Consider the following 18,002-nt stretch of genomic DNA (forward strand, 5'->3'; position numbering starts at 1 on the left):
GGCTGCTTCCTCCTGCCTCGCTGAAGAGCGTGCCCGCCTTCCTGGCCCCGGCCCCGTGCTGCCGCCCCGCAGCCCGTCGGCGCAGCTCTCCGCCCCGCAGCGTGGCGCGGGCGGGCGTCGGGGAGCGTCCCCGCGAGGGGCCGACGCTGCCTCAGTTACCCCTCGCCGCACTCGTCGAAGAGCCACCCCGTCCGTTCAGCCCCGAAAGTTACCTTTGCTGCTGTGCTTTGCTACTTTTTAGTTGGACGTTCTTGACAAGTTATTTAAGTTCTTTTTCAGGTTTCTGGTCTGTACACGGAGGATGGCTGTTAGCTCAGGATTGTGAAGAGTCAATGAGGCGATTTAGTGAAATTGTGTGGCAGGTAGCGCTGTCCCCGCCGCCATAATGTAGCTCTTTATATAAAGTGCTGTCACAGGACTCCTGCTTTAACCCTGTACCAATCTACTGTCTAGTAAATTGCCTGTCAGTTGCCTCACCTTTGCTTGAGAAGAGTTAGGCATGGACTGGACAAAGCCAACACACTGTTAGGCAGTTGTTCTCCAGGACCACCCTGCTTCACACTCCGTAATTTTTCACACAGTCATCATGCTGTCCCATTAGTGTATGTTCCCTCGCTGCCCCCTTCTTCCGCCCCCTTTGTGGTATTAGAAATTTAGCAGGGCCTCAGGTATGCCCGGGAAGCACTCAGCTGCATTCCCACCCCTTTTTATTTTGAGGAGCGACCCATTGGAGTGGCCCAGGCAGGCTTGTAACTTGCAATCCTCCTGCCTCAGCCTCCCGAGTAACTGGAATTACAGATGTGCAACACTACTGGCCATGCGTGATCTCAGCAATGATGACATGCGGTTCAGTAACTTCACGGCTTCAAGACTGTTCAGTGTCGTAAGTGTGACACACTGAGAGCCTAGAGAAGTGGCTCTCACCTTGTATCATGCATTAGGGATGGTGGGATGAGGCCAGTTCAAACAAATTGTTGGCTCCTCTCCATCTTTGCCAGCATGGTACTGAGTACTAGGTGAGGTCAATGCCGTTGATTGGTCAGGGGGTCACACTTTTAAGTATAGACTGGAAGAGAAATGGCGTGTCCGAGGTCCTAGAACCCAGAGGTCTCACACTAGACTGCTCTTCTGTGCCCTGCCCATCACAATGTGTGTTAGTGCTGGGTACTTTCCTAGTTATAAATAATCATTTTTCTTCTCGTCTCCTACTTAAGCCATGTTTCACTTTGACTCCAAAGTCCATTTGTCTTGTTAGTGAAGATTATAACATTTGTTAGAACAAACTCTGAAAAATTATAAACATACGCGTAAATATAGGGGCCGGGGAGATGGCTCAGTGGAATAAGTGCTTCCCTGGCAAGCGCAAGAACCTGAGTTCAATCCCCGGTTCCGCCAAAAAAAAAAAAAAAAAAGTAAATATAAATGTACATAAATGTAAAATGCAAATATAAATTATGTGAATAAAAGTGAGTTTATGGTACTCTCTTCTAGTGGCTATGCTAAAAGTAGGCATTGTTTCCAAATTATTTGTGCATATTGAGACTAAAATTTGCCTTCCCACAGCGTTGGGAGCCATCAGTGCATGACTAGTGCAATCAAATGCTTCCCCAAATAATTGAAAGCATTTGGGAAAACTAATACTTCAAGATTAGCAAGCTGATAGCTGTAATCAGTGGTGGAGTGAGTTTGAAAAGTAGAAAGTTTAATGAGCAATAAACTAACTTAGCAACATAATTGTTGATAAAAGAACAGCTACTATATAAAATTTGTATGCTTAGAACTGTGCCTATGGGTTTGTATTTATTGAAACTTTGATGCCTTAACTCCTGTAGGTCCAATTCAAGAGAAAAGAAAATTATGGTACGGGAGACGTAGGATATGTAAGATTTATTTGAAAGACCCATTTACCAGCTGTGTACCCATGAGCAGATTCTATAGTTTCTCAGATCTTGTGTCTTTAAAGAGGGAACACCAAAGAACCTTAATAAATGAGATTGTGTAACACTGGCCATTTTATAAAATATGAAACATAATGGTTTATTCCATATATAGCACAGTACCTAGAGCATAGTAAACATTCAGCTTTTTAAAATTTAAAAAGTTTATTTTTGATACTGATGAATCAACTCATGACCTTGCACTGGCCAGGATGTTTGACTTTAAATTTATTTAACCAATACTTACATAGTATTTAACATATGCAGGGTACTCGGTGACTTCTAAACATTAACAAACTTAATCCTCATAAGAACCCTGAGAAGTAGGTATCATTCCTGTTTCTTAGGTGAGGAAATCTATGCACTAAAAGACTAGTTAACTTCTTAGTCAAATATCTAGTAAGTGGGAAAGCTGGACTCTGAGCTCCCGGGTCTGGCTCTAAGGTCTGGTCTCCAGGTGATTACACCATGCCACCTGTCAAACATGAAATGAATGATGATATTCTGTCATGGTGGAACATGCCTAAAATCCTAAGTAAAGCAGGGCGGGAGAAGTAGCCAATTATGGTACCTTTCCTATTGAATAGCAGGAAGACTGAAAACATTAGCAAGTAGTAAGTCTCAGCCAAAAGTTGGGATGGCAGGAGAATTTTAACTTTTTTGTTTCTAACTTAGTGTTTGGGGAGCACTTCTGTAAGGAGAAATACCTGTTTCTATACCATCAATTTGTAAAATAGAACTCGAAAATTCCACCTGCTTAGGAAACTTCAGAGTCACAAGTTTGTCTTTGATACATTGGTTTTAACTTGTTACTTTGTGAATATTTGCCATTCTAGATAATCTTTTCCTGAAGGAAAGCTGCCACTTCATATGCTTCAGAAATGGCTCTTCCAATCATTGTAAAATGGGGTGGACAGGAATATTCAGTGACCACGCTTTCGGAGGATGATACTGTGCTTGATCTCAAACAGTTTCTCAAGACCCTTACTGGAGTGCTGCCAGAACGCCAGAAATTACTGGGACTCAAAGTGAAAGGTAATTTTCTCCTTACTGTACATCTTTTACATTAACATTTATGAATTGTTTTATATTTGATGCTACCTATTTTAAATAATCTTTCCTTCTTGAGATTTCTTTGTTAAGTGTTTTTCTAAAATTATTTCAGTGGTAAAAAGGATAATGTGAAAGCTTGCATGAGAACGCTACCAGTAAGGTTACTTTTGATTCCTCTGACAGTTGATATTTGTGTCCTAAAGCCTTGGCATAGAAATCTCAGGTGAAATGTTTGTTTTTAACATCTGCATTTTGGCACAGTGTTTTCGTTACAGCTTGGGCCCTGTTCTCTCCACAAATAATCTCTCCTGTTTCAAAGGTAGAAGTGATATTTAAAATTCATAGGTAGTGTTCATATTCAGCTAAAAGGGACTTTTGTGTTGCTGACGTATGTCTTACCATTGAAGGGTGGGTTTTGAGTAACTGTAAGTCTGTAGTTTATTTTAGGCACTTGATTTTCAAGGCTTCCTGACAAAGTGTTGTCTTGCACTGTAAAATAAAACATGAATTTATATTTAGTTGAATAAAGTAGGATGGAATGAAGGAAAACAACGCTTGCATGAATTGTGACTTCTTAGACCGAGCTGAGACTAATTCAGCAGTAATAATTTGTCAACGTAAGGCAACAAAATTCCAAAACTGCTGTCTCTGTACCCAACCTTTTTAATGTTAGGGTTTTGTATAATGGGATAGCGGAACTAGCACCTGAACTTTAGTGAGAAACAGTCGTCTGCTTGTATTGTAGGCAAACCTGCAGAAAATGATGTTAAGCTTGGAGCTCTCAAACTGAAACCAAATACTAAAATCATGATGATGGGAACTCGTGAGGAGAGCTTGGTAAATGTTTACTTTTGTTACCATTTGTCCCGTTGAAGATAATATGATTTATAATTTTAATTGTGGCAAACTCAGTCTCCATGGCCCGTGAAAGATAAAAGCTATACAATGAATATAGTGTTAACTCAGCAGAAAATAAGTGCTGGGGACCTTTTTAGTAAGTAGTTAACTGTAAGTGTAGTAGTAGCCAAATGGTCAAATTGAACATGGTAAATCTGTCCAGGGGACTCATATAATGAGCTATTAACTGTGGAACTTTTTGTTTGAAAGAGTCTTGAGCTCAGACTGTACTTCATTTGAGTTTTATGCTGTGAATGTATTTATGAGGTGAAAGGCAGTATGGTAAAGCTGTTTTCCATCTTAATAGGAAGATGTCTTGGGTCCGCCCCCTGACAATGACGATGTTGTCAATGACTTTGATATTGAAGATGAAGTAGTTGAAGTGGAAAACAGGCAAGTCCTTTTCCTTTGGAAGGGATTGTCACATGAGAAAATGTACATGTTTCATTTGGTTTTATTTTTCCCTTTAGGGAAGAAAATCTGTTAAAAATTTCTCGGAGAGTCAAAGAGTACAAAGTAGAAATACTGAATCCTCCCAGAGAAGGAAAAAAGCTGTTGGTACTAGATGTTGATTATACATTGTTTGGTAAGTCAGTTAATGGTGCTTTTCCTTTTCTGTTCCCACAACAACTTTTGTTTTTCTTTTGTTTGTTTTTTTCCAGCAACTCAGGGTTCACATGAAATATTTGAAAACTTTTCTTATTATTACAAAAGTAAATCATTCACTGTAGGAAATACAGATGAAAAAAAGTCATTTGTAATTTCAAGACCCAAAGATGACCACTCTTAATATTTTGGTGTGTATCTTCTAGTGTGTATGTATGTATTCCTTTTTTTTTTTTTTTTTACTTAACTATAGATAGAAGATCATTTCAGTCATTAAATATTTGTTCTATATATTGCATCATAATTTAGCTTGGTAGTTTCTGATTGATATTTACATTTTTTATGAGAAATATTTAAAAAGTAATTTTGGATGTTTTATCTTTGTTTCTGCTTAATTATATTCAGTTAGTTTCTTAAATTTGGAATTTATCATGTCAATTGAAAAAAATGTTTTTTTCATTCTGTACTATGAGGAAGTATTTGCTGGCACTGTGGTCTATTTACCTCTGTTCCTAGACTTCGTGTTTCGTAACTTAACATACACGTAAAGATTACTAAGTAAATCGGGCGCGTCCTTTGGTTGGATGTGATTGCATCTGCAGGGTGATGACTGAATGTGAATACAGGGGGCCTCGTTTTAATTTTCAGAGAGACTGTTTGAAGTTTAGGGAGTAATGAGAAAATATCTGCACCGTACCGTATAAGCCACAGTTCTCAGTATTGCTGTTTATGCTTTGAGGAAAACTGATGAGTAAAAATTGGAGCTCAAGGTTACTAAGTTCTGTGTGTTGTGAGATGTAAGTGTCAGCCAGGCTATTTGAACCCTAGCAGTGTGCAGTTGGACGTTTATGTTACATTTCACAGTTACTGCATTTCATAATACGTTCAGTGTCAATTTGTCCACAGTAACCAACTAATAATCATTTTGATCAATTTTGTTTTAGATCATAGGTCTTGTGCAGAGACTGGGGTAGAATTAATGCGGCCGTATCTTCATGAATTCCTAACATCTGCATATGAAGATTATGACATTGTTATTTGGTGTAAGCTATATATCTTTTTAGATTTCCATGGAAATAAGGTTCCTTATGTTATTCTGTCGTATAAAACACATGAGTTAAAAAGACCTATGTAAATATGGAAGTTTTCTTTTTTTAGGAAATTCATAAACTAAAGCATGTTTGGCTTTCTTGCTTGTGTATAAACAGACCTATATGTGGAACATAGCACTGCAGTAGTTTCAATACAGGACAAAAACAGATCATGGTGTCAGAATGAAAATGGTCTTAGTTTTTTAATGTCTTGATGTAGAGTAGAAATTATTCTGATTTTCATGGTAGAATCCTTGGTATTACAGGGTGTCGTTTTCTTTCTTGCCCTCTAGTTTCAAAACCCTGGGAGAAAAATAAGTTTTCTTAAACTGTAGCGCTGTCTACAAAACTAAAAGGCAATGTAGGTTACACAAGGAAAATTGCTATAGACTGAGGCAGTGTTACTCATAATGTACTCTCTAGGTCACTCTAAGAACATACAGGTCTGTGATAAAATGAAGCAATGCATTGACTTATGTCCCACATTTGTACAAACATTTAAAGTTGCTGCTTGTTAATATTGTAAGCAAGGAGTAGTTCTCATTGTGAATTGAATAAAATGCCATCCATTAGAGGTGCTGTGCTGCCTTCAGTTGAATGAGTCTTCGATGAGAAGTTAGATAGTGGGTTATAGTCTGTAAATTTCCTTGTAATTACCCTTTAATTTTCATTAGCCAGTGATAATAGAAGTTGACAGCTGCTAAGATTAAAAGCAGGTTAAAAATTTGATAATTTGAGCCATGGTGGTGCACACCTGCAATCTCAGCACTTGGGTGGCAAGGCAGAAAGATCGCCGTGAGTTCGAGGCTGCGTAGTGAGTGTGTAGTACTGAACTATAGTACATACTGAACTGCAAATCAAGACCGTGTCTTAAACAATACTGATGTTTCTGGTTTAATACTGTAAGGAGGAGAGAGCCCACTGCTTAACAGATTTTTGTTCTACAACTTGATGTCTGAGATTCTATTTGAGAGAATTTGTCTTTTTCTTTTTTTTTTTGTATTTTTTTAGTAAGGGTCTACCGAGTCTCACTACGTAGATGGGACTCATAGTGATCTGCCTGTGTTCAGCCTCCCAAAAGCTGGTATTACAGGCGTGCGCCACCACGCCCAGTCTCAATCGCCATCTCAGCGTGCCCTGCATGAGGGGCCGGCACAGCACACAGGGATCGAACCAGGCCACTGGGCTCTGCCTAAGCAGGCGCTTTAATCCACTGAGTTATTTGGCCGGCCTTGAGAATTTGTCTTAAAACTAATTTATTTTAAAAGTTTAAATAACTTCTATGTATTTATTTATTTATTTTGGTAAGTTATGATACTTTGTGGCTGTGTATTGATAAGGGTACTTCGCTTTGGAACTGAATAAACTAGGGTTTTAATTCTGGCTCTGTCTTTACTATGTGACCTTGACAGGTCACTGAATCTCTTAGAACCTTAGTTTCCTCACTGAAAAATAATGATAAACCTAAAATACAAATAAAGATGAAAATAAAAGATAGTAGGAAAGGTGAAGTAGGTTTGTGGAGGTAGACAAGGAATTGGGTGTAGAAGACAGGAGTGTGGGAAGAGGAGGAAATGATTGCGGTGCAGTGTGTACAGTTCCTGCGAGGCTGTGCCTGTGTACCTCAGATGTACCAGCAGCTAAGGGGAGCAGGAAGTACTGGGGCGGCAGTTCCACATCAGACATCTAGTTACTTTTTATACTGGGAAACTGTTAGCTAGGAATTTCTTTATCATCTGGGAATTGCAGACACAAAACAAATACTAAATTAAAAAAATTCCATTTTGTATCTGCTTTTATTGTAGCTACCATAGTCTCTCAGATTTTAGTCAACTGATCAGTTTTGCGTGTTAAGGCAGTTCTTTTTCCTTTCATGTGTACGTACTGAATATTTTTGCTTTGAGGACTCAGATTACCTCTTTCATCTTTATTTACATACACATATACACATCCTTTAAGTAGTTAAACTACTTTTTCCCTGTTCTTAAACCTTTTTCTTGGTAATGTCTATGTAATTTAGTCCAGTAACTTAGGACCAGGAGAGCATGTAGAAATGGTTTTGTAACTTAGTATCAGCAGTCTCCACATTGGTCGATGTCTGACAGTGAGCAGATATGCAACACAGGTAAATACTTTATAAATTTGTCTCTCTTTCTTTGTTATAAAATGCTTCACTCAACATTGTTTACTAAACCATGTATATACATATAATATATGTTCTTTTCCTAGAATTAGCAACATGAAAGAAAGTTAAAATCCAGGCATCCCAATTTTAATTTTGGGGGGCCGGGGAGATGGCTCAGTGGAATAAGCACTTACTTGCCTGGCAAGCGCAAGGGCCTGAGTTTAATCCCCAGTTCCACCAAAAAAACAAAACAGACAATTTTAAGTTTGGAATTGGGATTTGGGTCTTAAAAGTTTCCTAGGTTTGGAATCTTCTGAGTGTTGCTGTTTTATAGGTAAACATTGGTTAAGCTTTATTCTTTCTAGTAGAGACTATTTAATGACTATTTAAAAGAAAATTTCCATACATGATAGGACTATTATTTGTGATGTATCTGTTTTGGAAAATTTATTTATGTGGATCTTGTAAGTGAAATTCTAACCTTTCATATGTTTTGTATATTTCTTATATTTAAGCTGCGACAAATATGAAGTGGATTGAAGCTAAAATGAAAGTAAGTGTTAGAAACAGCTATTTTAAAATGATTTGAAACTGTCTTGTTAAAAGTTCTGAAACTAAATTTTATTCTTACTGGCAGACATTTAGTAGATAAATAGATGTGAATGTTGGTTGTAGAAATGTCTTTAAAGTTTCTGTCATGGTGGTTTGTAGTGCATGCCTGAACTGTTTTCAAGAAAAAGTATGGCTAAACTTTCCCTTTTTTCTTCTCATTTTATATTAGGTTTTTTTGTTAGTTTCTTTCTAGTTTATTTTTCCTGAACTACCATTTGTTGATTTAACTAAGTGAAATTAAAACACTTTAGTAAGATGAATGGCCAGTGGTGTAGAAAACTGGGATTTGGGGAAAATGCAGCTGGAATATTAAAAAAAAAAATCTTTGAATTTTCCATATTATTATAATTTAATCTCCTAAATACTTACATTTCTAGGAACTGGGAGTGAGTACCAATGCAAATTATAAGATTACCTTCATGTTGGACAGTGCTGCTATGATAACAGTGCATACCCCAAGGAGAGGACTGATAGATGTAAGAATCTGATTTACTTTTATTTAAAGACATGTTTATTTTCTAGTGTAGTTTCTGTATGTATACTGATGGAGTAAATTACGGAGTTTAGAAATTCATCTGAGTGGATAGTAAAGTGACAGTTTTGACATCAAAACTTAGTGTTGTCGTGCAATTGGACATTGAAAAATGATTTTTAAATTTAAAAAATTTGAATTTTAATAAAGCAGGACTGTCAAGAAAGCACAGTGGTCAAGGATAATTGTCTTGTGAGGGTGACAGCAGTTTTGCCTGATAAAGTAGGTGAGAAAAACACGAGTATGATCAAGGAAGGCACAAGGGACAACCCAAAGCACACTCACTGCCCTGTGTGAAAATGCTGATAAAAGCAGGTGTTTCGTCGTAGTACATGTGCTTTGGGGTGATACACACGTAGTCCTAGAGAATAGGAACAAGAGCCATCAGAGAGGAGGACTGGGCTGAAGAGGTGAGGGGTTTTGGCTGTGTGTGCTCCCCGCGTGACTAGCAGGCCTGAACATCTGTCTGCACAGCCCTGTGAGGCACTGCTGGTAAAAAAGAGAGGAGCTAAGCAGATTGTGCCTTTTGGAAGCACATAGGCAGGGACTGCAGCGCACCCTAGGAAAGCTTGGTGAGAGTTTTAAAATCATGGAAGTTATAAATAGAATGGCTTAAGTGCATGCGGATCCATTCATGAAAGAAATACGGCATATGTCAAGGGAAACATACCTTATTATCCACTAAAGTAAAATATATTTCCAAAAGCTAAGCATCACAAAGAAATTTAGGAAATGTTCAATATAGAAATCTTATTAACATTACCATGAATGAACTTTCTGCCTTCTGCAAAACTTGTCTTTTAAAAATTTACTTATTTAGAGAAGTTCCTAACTTGTACCATAGTTATGCAATTCACAAGCAAAAGGCAAACATAATGAAAACTCTCAAAAAAAAAAAAAAAGAAAACCCTCCTCCCCTCAGCTGTTTATCATCCATATAGACAAGTGGTGTTACCTCTTGTGTGGTCTCACAGAAACTAAGCAGCACCAGTGGGAGCAACTATAGCAAGAATCATTCTTAAGAATTCTGAAATAAGAGCAAGAATTTACAAATTATGGTGCTATTGAAGATAACTTATCAAATACACTAGCAATTAGGAAATTGTGTCTTCTTAAAAATATTTACTCAGTGAGCTCTGAGAGGGCGTGTAGTAGCTCAGGAAGTCATGTGACTGCTCAGCAGATGAAAGAGTTGCTTTGGATCCTTTTCAAGTTAAATAACCACTCTTGTCCCAGAACCTTCATGTTGGAGTTATGGCAAGTCTTAGAATGTGTTTCGTTTGATTAGAAAATAAACATACTGCAGAAATGTGAACACTGCAAGTTCACATCATGCTCTGAACTTGTGCTGTGCATAGGCGGCTCACCCAATCATCACGGTCTTGGAGGAAGGGAACTCTGGCTTTGTTCCACCATTTAGTAGCCGCTTTGCTTTTAACAAAGGATTAACCATTGAAAAGATTGGACTTAAACCTGCACTTGATGTTAGCCAACAGGCCAAGAAACACTGGACTCAAATCTAAATTTTTATTCTAAGGTAAAGCCTCTTGGTGTTATTTGGGGAAAGTTTTCCGAGTTTTACAGCAAGAAGAATACCATTATGTTTGATGACATAGGAAGAAATTTCCTAATGAACCCACAGAATGGACTGAAGGTAAGCTATGCGTTTATATGGTCAAGTAATCTGGACTTTGTAGTGGAACTTTTCAGCACTGTTGAGTTTCATAAATTTTTAAAAATGCAGTCAAGTGCTGTTGCTTAATTTGTTCTTAGTCATTGACCACATGTCTGAGGGTGGTTCCATAAGATTAAGAAGCTGAGAGAAATTCCTATCTCTTAGTATTTTTACTGAATCTTGTCTTTGCTTCGATGCATACTTAGCATTCATTACAGTTGCCTACAGTATTCAGACTAGAACTGTCTTAGTTACTCTTCTCTGGTTGCTGGGACAAATACCCAACACTCAAACTTAGGAAAGGAAAGGTTTGGTTAGCTCACAGTTACTGGAAGTTTCATAGTTTAAAGCAGCTTGGATTACGTAGCAAGACCTTGGAGCCTTATTTACTCAGGAGGGAGGGCCAGTGCCTCTGTCTGCTCCAAGCATTTCCTCCTTACCTGAGGCAGCCTCAATCACAGACACTGCTACCCTCCTCTGTAGGGTCTGGAGGAGAGGCTGGGGTGCTGCTGTGTCCAGGATGTCCCTTTCCATACCTCTGAGAGACTGCAGCCCCTGGTGGGCAGAGCACATGCTGCCATAATAGTAGCATACTGTACAGGTTGGTAGCCTTGGCGCAACAGACTCGACAGTAAAACCTGGGCATGCAGTGTGCTGTAACATGTAAGTCCACATTAGGGTGCTCTGTGATTTTCATACAGTGGTGAAATTGCCTATGAGCAAGTTTCCTTGTTACTAAGTGACACGTGGCCACAGGTAAGAAAAAAGTATTTGGAGAAGTTCATGTAAAAATGAACAACCTGACTTTACTTTGGTAGCTCTTTAATTAGCCAAGACGTCCCATTATTTTATTATGTTTATTTACTTTGGATAGAAGGTCTCACTGGGTAGTACAGGCTGGCCTTGAACTCACTGTGTAATAGAGGCTGGCTTCCAATGTGCAGTGCCCTTCCTGCCTTAGTCCCAAGTGCTGAGATTGCTGGTGTGCACTGCTGCCTGGAGCTCCAAAGTGTTTTATTTTTAGTTAGACTTGGGTGCGTGTCCTGGCCTTACAGACTGAATTTTAGCATCGGAAGTGAAATCATTACATATGTTATGAGGAATTATAGACCTTGTGATTTTTGGTGTTCTCGCTAACTGCATAGCTGGAACTAATGGTGTTTTCCTTTTTAAGCTAAAGTTTAAGAGGTTTTCAAAATTCATATGCTCCAAGTGCAGATCTTAGAACTAAAAAATGTCAGAGCTAGAAGGAATCCCAGTTATCTTGTCTGCTTTCCTAACTTCAGCATTCCTCAGCCTGAGGGTGAGGAAAGTCATGACTTGCCCAGGATCAGGTGTGTAAGTGGTTGGTTCCTGCTTCAGTGATGGTCTTGGCATGCAGCCAAATGGAATTTGTGTAGGTGTGACAGTTACATTCTGAACCTGGCAGCAGTATGAAATTGGGAAGAGATAGACTTGAAAAATAAGAATTTCTGGTACTCATGGTTGTTTATATGTTGTTACAAGAAAATGGAAAAATACATTTCTGTACATGGTACTATATAGTATGAATGGAGTCTCCATTTGGAGTAGAAATCCTAATACTAAGATATTTTCGTTTCAGTGCTGAACTTTTCTGCCAGCTTTGGTAGTTTTAAGAGATAATAGAGAAAAACGTGAAATACATTTTTGAGACTTTCCTTACAGATTGTTGATTTGGTCTTTAATGTATAGTGAGTATAGTTTTGCCACAAATATAAAAGGTGTTGACTTAGAAGAAAAGTATGACATTACCCTTAGGAAATAACTTTTTTTTTTTTTTTTATTGTTGTGGAGGGTCTCACTGTGCAGCTCAGACTCAATAGTGATCCTCCTGTTTTCAGCTTCCCCAGCACTGGGATTACAGGTGTGCGCTACCATGCCTGCTCTTGGTGGCCAACTCTGTGTGTCCTGGGGTGGGGCCAGTGCAGTATGTGGTGCACCGATCCGTGCACTTGCCTAAGGAAATGACTTCTATTGGAAGCTTCGGGAGAAATGATTTTCCTGTATAGTTGACCAGGTGTAGGGGGCAGAAAGGTGTAGTTGAGTCTTGATGAGAGATTTGAATGACAGTTTATGAAACTCATGGCTATTACCTGTTTTTGCAAGATGTAATAGTACTGTTTAAGAAGTGAATTTTGAGGGAACTTTTAGCATTTCAAAAAGTACAGGCTGGTTTTTTTGGTGTGTTTAGAAGACACTTTATTTTTCCAGCCAGTATTTGAACCATATTTATCTCTTAGTGCAGGGAGAAATGTTGTTGCACATTTCTGATTCTTTACCTTACAACAAGGCTTTTTTTTTTTTTTTTTAAACGGGGCTACTCAGATTCAAAGAATTTGTAAAAATACATAGCCCCTACCCTCAAAAGTTTTAATCAGGAAGTGGCTGGGATCTAACTGGAGACTTCGTACTTGCCAGGCACAGGAGACCTCTTGCTTGTCTCCTGTGGAGAACTTTTTAGGTCATTGTTGGTGATATGTCACATTGGCATTGAATTTCCTATATTGACCAACATTGTTAAATCATTGTGTTTTGTTGTCACAGTTTCAAATGAACAGTAGAAATTTCAAAAAAGATTCATATAGATCTAAACCTATTTAGCTAAAACTTAGTATTTCTTAGATAGTTAACATCTAATAACCTAGGCTTGCTATCTTGTCTTGAGATTCGTTGTAAGGCATTGTGAATATGAATATAAAAGTGAACTAAAAATCCTGACCAATAGGTGTGAAAACTTTGTTTTTATTATCTGTGTAAAGAAATGATAATATAAGAGAATTCAGCTAATCTGCACAGTATTTCTAAAACCTTTTTTTGATATGAAACATATTGATTATACATGTTGCCTGCCCTGCAAGTTTAGCACTTAGGTTGTGAAAATGTTCAAGTGGTCAGGTGAATAATGCATTTCTTTTTGCCTTTGATTGCTTTTTTAATAGTACTTAAGACCAAATGTTTAGATTGTAAAAATAACTTAGGGCTTTGGATTGAAAATCTTACCAGCTTTGATCCTGTACTTTCTCTTTCAGTTCTGAATTCTTTCTAGCTCTTTAAGCATAAAACCTTTTTTTTTTTTTTTTTTTTTTTTTTGTCAGAACCGGGGATTGAACTCAGACCCCTGTGCTTGCCAGGCAAGCACTTACTATACTGAGCCATCTCCTCGGCCCCATAAAATCTTTTTGATGTATTATATCCTAGTAGTTCAAAAGTTAAACACACTGCTTTTATGTTCTTTAGGAGTTGAGTGAAGGAATACTTTAATATAGTCCTGCAGACACCCCTTCTACTGGGCCATCACACCGTGCCCCTGCTCACTCCCAGCCTAGAGCTTACGCAGGGTGCAGGAGAGGGTCTGCACTCGTGCCGCTGAGAAGTAACGCTGCCAGCTGGCGATGCCTTTCCTAAGTGTCTCCGCAGTCCATGGGCTCTGTAGACCTGCTTTGCTGGTCCTCCTCATTGTCCTCCCATGCGACAGGCAGGGTCAGCTCACAGCTATGGCGGTCTCTGTACCCAGCTGTTCAACGAGAGCAGAACATTTGGAAAATTTTTCTTCTGTCCACTTAAGGATGGTAATCTGTTTCACTAGTGACAGAAGGAAAATATATTTAAAATTTTTACTGCTGATAGATATGGTCTTTAACTTACTGTTTTTGCTTTTGTAGTAAATGAGGGTGATTAAATGTTAGCATTTTCTGATGTTTTGTGATGCTGGGACCCAACCCAGGTCTTCAGACATCCTAGGCAAGCACTCTTCTGCCGAGCTACATCCCTAGCAATACTGTGTACAGTAACTGCTTTTTTCCATGTAGAATAAGGATTTTAGTACTTTATGATTTATTCAGTTCTTACATCCTGTGTGCTTCAGGGGAGTGTGGGTTTTTTTGTTTTAAGACAGGCAGTCACTGTGTGTTCCACTTCCTGTGTAGCCTAGACTGGTCGCCAACTCACAATCTTCCTGCCTTAGCCTCCAGAGTGCTTGGAATAGAAGCGTGCATCACCACACCCAGCTGTGTGACTTAGTTGCTTTGGTTTTTTATAGTGCTGAAGCTTGAAACCAGGCTCTCCCATTGAACTACCCACCCAACCCTGTGTATGTGTGTGTGAAAAGAGATGAAAATCAAATAAAAATAATGTATATTTCAAAATAAATGTTAGTTTATTTTTACCATTCTTTTAAGATCATGATGTGATACTACCTGTAGAACAACTATATAGAATAACTATAGAATAACAAATTGTGTAGTTATTTTGTTAAATTTTGTTCTATTACATTAAAATACATTTTCAAAAAGATAATTCACAGCTAAAAAATCTGTACAGAATTATGTAGTATTATATAATGAATCCTGTATAAGTAGTATCTAAGTAGCTTATAAGTTCATGGACAGTTTTATTTGTTGCATACCTTTTGTCTCCTTAATATTTGAAAACAAATCCATGATACACCATGTATTTTATTTTTTTTCCATAATTTTATTGAGAAATAAGTGACAATGAGATCGTTTCAAATCAAATTGGTAGGACAGTTCCAATAATTAACACATTGCATACTGCCTTCCTAGTGTTTATTTGTTGTACAAGATGCAGACATGATATACTATTTACAAACACTATTAGAACAAATCCCTCTATTCCTTGAATTAAGAGAATGTAGCTATATGTCTATCCTGTTTTGAATACACAGATACAAAATGGTTATTCATCTGTATCCCCTTTTTTTTTTGTTTAGGTCCATCATTTAAATATTATAAGTGTGTTAACTCCGCAAAATATTTCAAAATAGTCCAGTAGTCCATAATAGTATTGGGTCTTCCACTTGACTGGCAATGTCAGAAATTGTTGACCTGAGTCCCGTATAGCTCAACATAACAGCATGACTTTATTTCTTGTACTTCATTTTTATACTTTTCTGCTGGATAGTTAAGACCAAGATAAAGCAAGACCTATATAACAAGAATTGTAGCTTTTGGATCTGATAAGGTCAGTGAAATCCCCTCAAGATTTATTCTGAGATACTGTACCTCAGATTGTAGATCCTTTGTCAGTTTCAGCCATGTGGATGAGTCACGGCTATTGCTTGACCAATTTACTTTCTGTGAAAGCCTGAGAAAATGTTTTCTCTCCATGTGACTCTCCTTAGATACACCATTTTATTCAAAATTGATTAAAAGGGGCTGGGGAAACGGCTCAGTGGGATAAGTGCTTCCCTGGCAAGTGCAAGGGTCTGAGTTCAATCCCCAGTTCCACCCCCCCAAAAAAAAAATTAATTAAAAAGGTTGACAGACCATCTTGAATTGTATGAAGATATTTGAGCTGATGTCTTTTAAAGAAAAGACACTTTACTTTATTGAGGTGTTAACATAAACTTTACTGTTTAACACGGTAACACATACATAAGTGCCACCCAGGTCAAGACATGGAATCCTGTGCTTTTGGTCACCACACTGTCCAGATGTATAGTTCGAAGTGATGCTTCTTAAATGAGTGCTTTTCCTTACCAAGTGTGTCAACCTTAAAAATTTGGAAAATGTGACTATTCTTTATAAGAAACTTGTACAATTTAATGACTTCTGTGGAAATTTAATGATAACGAAAAATGCCTAATGACTAAATGTGGCAGAAAGCAGGTATTATGTATGTGTGTATGTGTCTGAATGTGTAGTGATGCTGTTTCAGGTATATAAAAATTTCAATGAGAATACTAACGTGAGAATTGTCACTTAAAATTTATCTCATGTTCCAATTAGATCGAGCTTGTATTTGGGTTAAATTTTTTAATACACTAGTGTAAATAAAATTAATTAGTAGAAAGTACCTAAAATGATGGATGGGAAAATAGTGTAAATTGTTTTGCAAAGTAAAGTAACCATATAGGGCTTGAGTGCTGTGAGAAAAGTGGTAGTTTCAGCCTGAAAGGATGCAGGTAGAGTAGTTGGGAGAGCCTTTAATTTGTACTGTAGAGATTATGCCTCACTTTCTGTGAACTACATAAAAATAAGGCTCATATAAAGATAATTTTAGTGTTGACGTCTTTGGCCATATCTTAGCTCTTAAAACTACATGATAGACCTAGTATATAGGGTTTTTAGTTTTCCTTATCACAGTATGAAATTTTGTTTCCTATTAGATAAGGCCTTTTATGAAAGCACACCTAAATCGAGATAAAGACAAAGAACTTTTAAAATTAACTCAGTACCTCAAAGAGATAGCAAAATTGGATGACTTTTTGGAGCTAAATCACAAATACTGGGAAAGGTGAGTGCTTGTTGCTTATTCCTTTTTCTGTGTACACTAATCTATGAAAGACAAATTGGCGACTCTAGAGTATCTGTATCTTAACCTTTAATTAAAAATGGGCAATGGCCAGTGAGATAGTTCAGCGGACTAAGTGCCTGCTTAGGCGAGCACAAGGACTGGGGTTTGGTCCCCGGTACCCCATTCCTGGCTGGCCCTACCTCAGTTGCTCTGAGCTGGTGACCCAGTCTGGGCTTGGTGGTGCATGCCTGTAATCCCAGCACTGAGGATCACTACGAGTCCAAGCTGCATAGTGAGACCCTGTACCAGATACATAAAAGTAAAAAAAAAAAAATTAAATAAAATTTTTTTTAAAAAGGTAAATTCTAAAAATATTTTCTAATTCATTGACATACCACTGCACCTCAAAGCCATTTTGCCTTTTTGCCTTCACCTCACATTTGTTCATAAACCAATGTCTGATGAGCTCTTCAATATTTCTATTGGAGAGGACCACTCTACTACAAGAAATCTGTACACATTCACGATGCCACCTGAAAATTGGTCCAGTCCCCTATGAATCAGATGAGAATTTAACCCATATTCTTGTACTATAAAATGATAATCAGGATGGACTATGTTAAAATTTTTCTAAATAGTGTTAAAAATTCCAGAGACTTTGTTTATAGCAGAGTACTTTATTCCACTCAACAAATACCTTATGTTTTTCTTTTTCAAAGGTAACTTACTAATTAATTACTATCTTGCTTCCCTCAGTGTTTTCTATGTAAAGACACACGCATAAATCCAGTATAGATTACATAAACCTCAGTGTTTTGAGGCAGAGAAAAGCCCCTGATAAAACTGAAGGGGTTACTGTGGTATGTCCTCTAAGAATTGGCTTGGACTTAAATCTGTAAAGGTTTAGTTTCAGTAATATAGCAACAAAAGAGCCTGTTTCTATACTAACTTTCTGGCTTTTCATATTCCACTTTTGGCTTTTCAGAGCACATTGCCACGTAGCTCCTTAATTATAGTCTCGTGACCTTATCTGGAAGATACAGCATCCTCTTTTTTGGTCCCTATCTTCAAATTGCAGGTGATGTAACTGAGTCGTGGCGATACATGGGTAGCACACTGCCCCTCAGGAAGCAAAGAGCACCATCAAAGCTCATCTGAGGGGCCGGGGAGATGGCTCAGGAGAATAAGCACTTGTCTG

The 18,002-nt window shown here is 38.0% G+C and overlaps 1 protein-coding gene across 1 annotated transcript in view; it reads left to right on the forward strand.

Moving 5' to 3' along the window:
- Ublcp1 (ubiquitin like domain containing CTD phosphatase 1) overlaps nt 1-16,808 on the forward strand; it is a 17,168-nt gene extending 360 nt beyond the window's left edge. The window contains exons 2-10 of the mRNA XM_004629398.2: nt 2,774-2,972; nt 3,736-3,827; nt 4,195-4,280; nt 4,358-4,473; nt 5,438-5,536; nt 8,225-8,262; nt 8,699-8,797; nt 10,391-10,507; nt 16,677-16,808. Of these exons, the coding sequence (XP_004629455.1) occupies nt 2,819-2,972; nt 3,736-3,827; nt 4,195-4,280; nt 4,358-4,473; nt 5,438-5,536; nt 8,225-8,262; nt 8,699-8,797; nt 10,391-10,507; nt 16,677-16,808 (933 nt within the window). The 5' untranslated portion in view covers nt 2,774-2,818. The remainder of the gene's footprint in view (nt 1-2,773; nt 2,973-3,735; nt 3,828-4,194; nt 4,281-4,357; nt 4,474-5,437; nt 5,537-8,224; nt 8,263-8,698; nt 8,798-10,390; nt 10,508-16,676) is intronic.
- Nucleotides 16,809-18,002: the final 1,194 nt, after the last annotated feature.

This window comes from Octodon degus, unplaced genomic scaffold (assembly GCF_000260255.1).
Source record: "Octodon degus isolate 3935 unplaced genomic scaffold, OctDeg1.0 scaffold00029, whole genome shotgun sequence".
Classification (NCBI taxonomy): Eukaryota; Metazoa; Chordata; class Mammalia; order Rodentia; family Octodontidae; genus Octodon; species Octodon degus.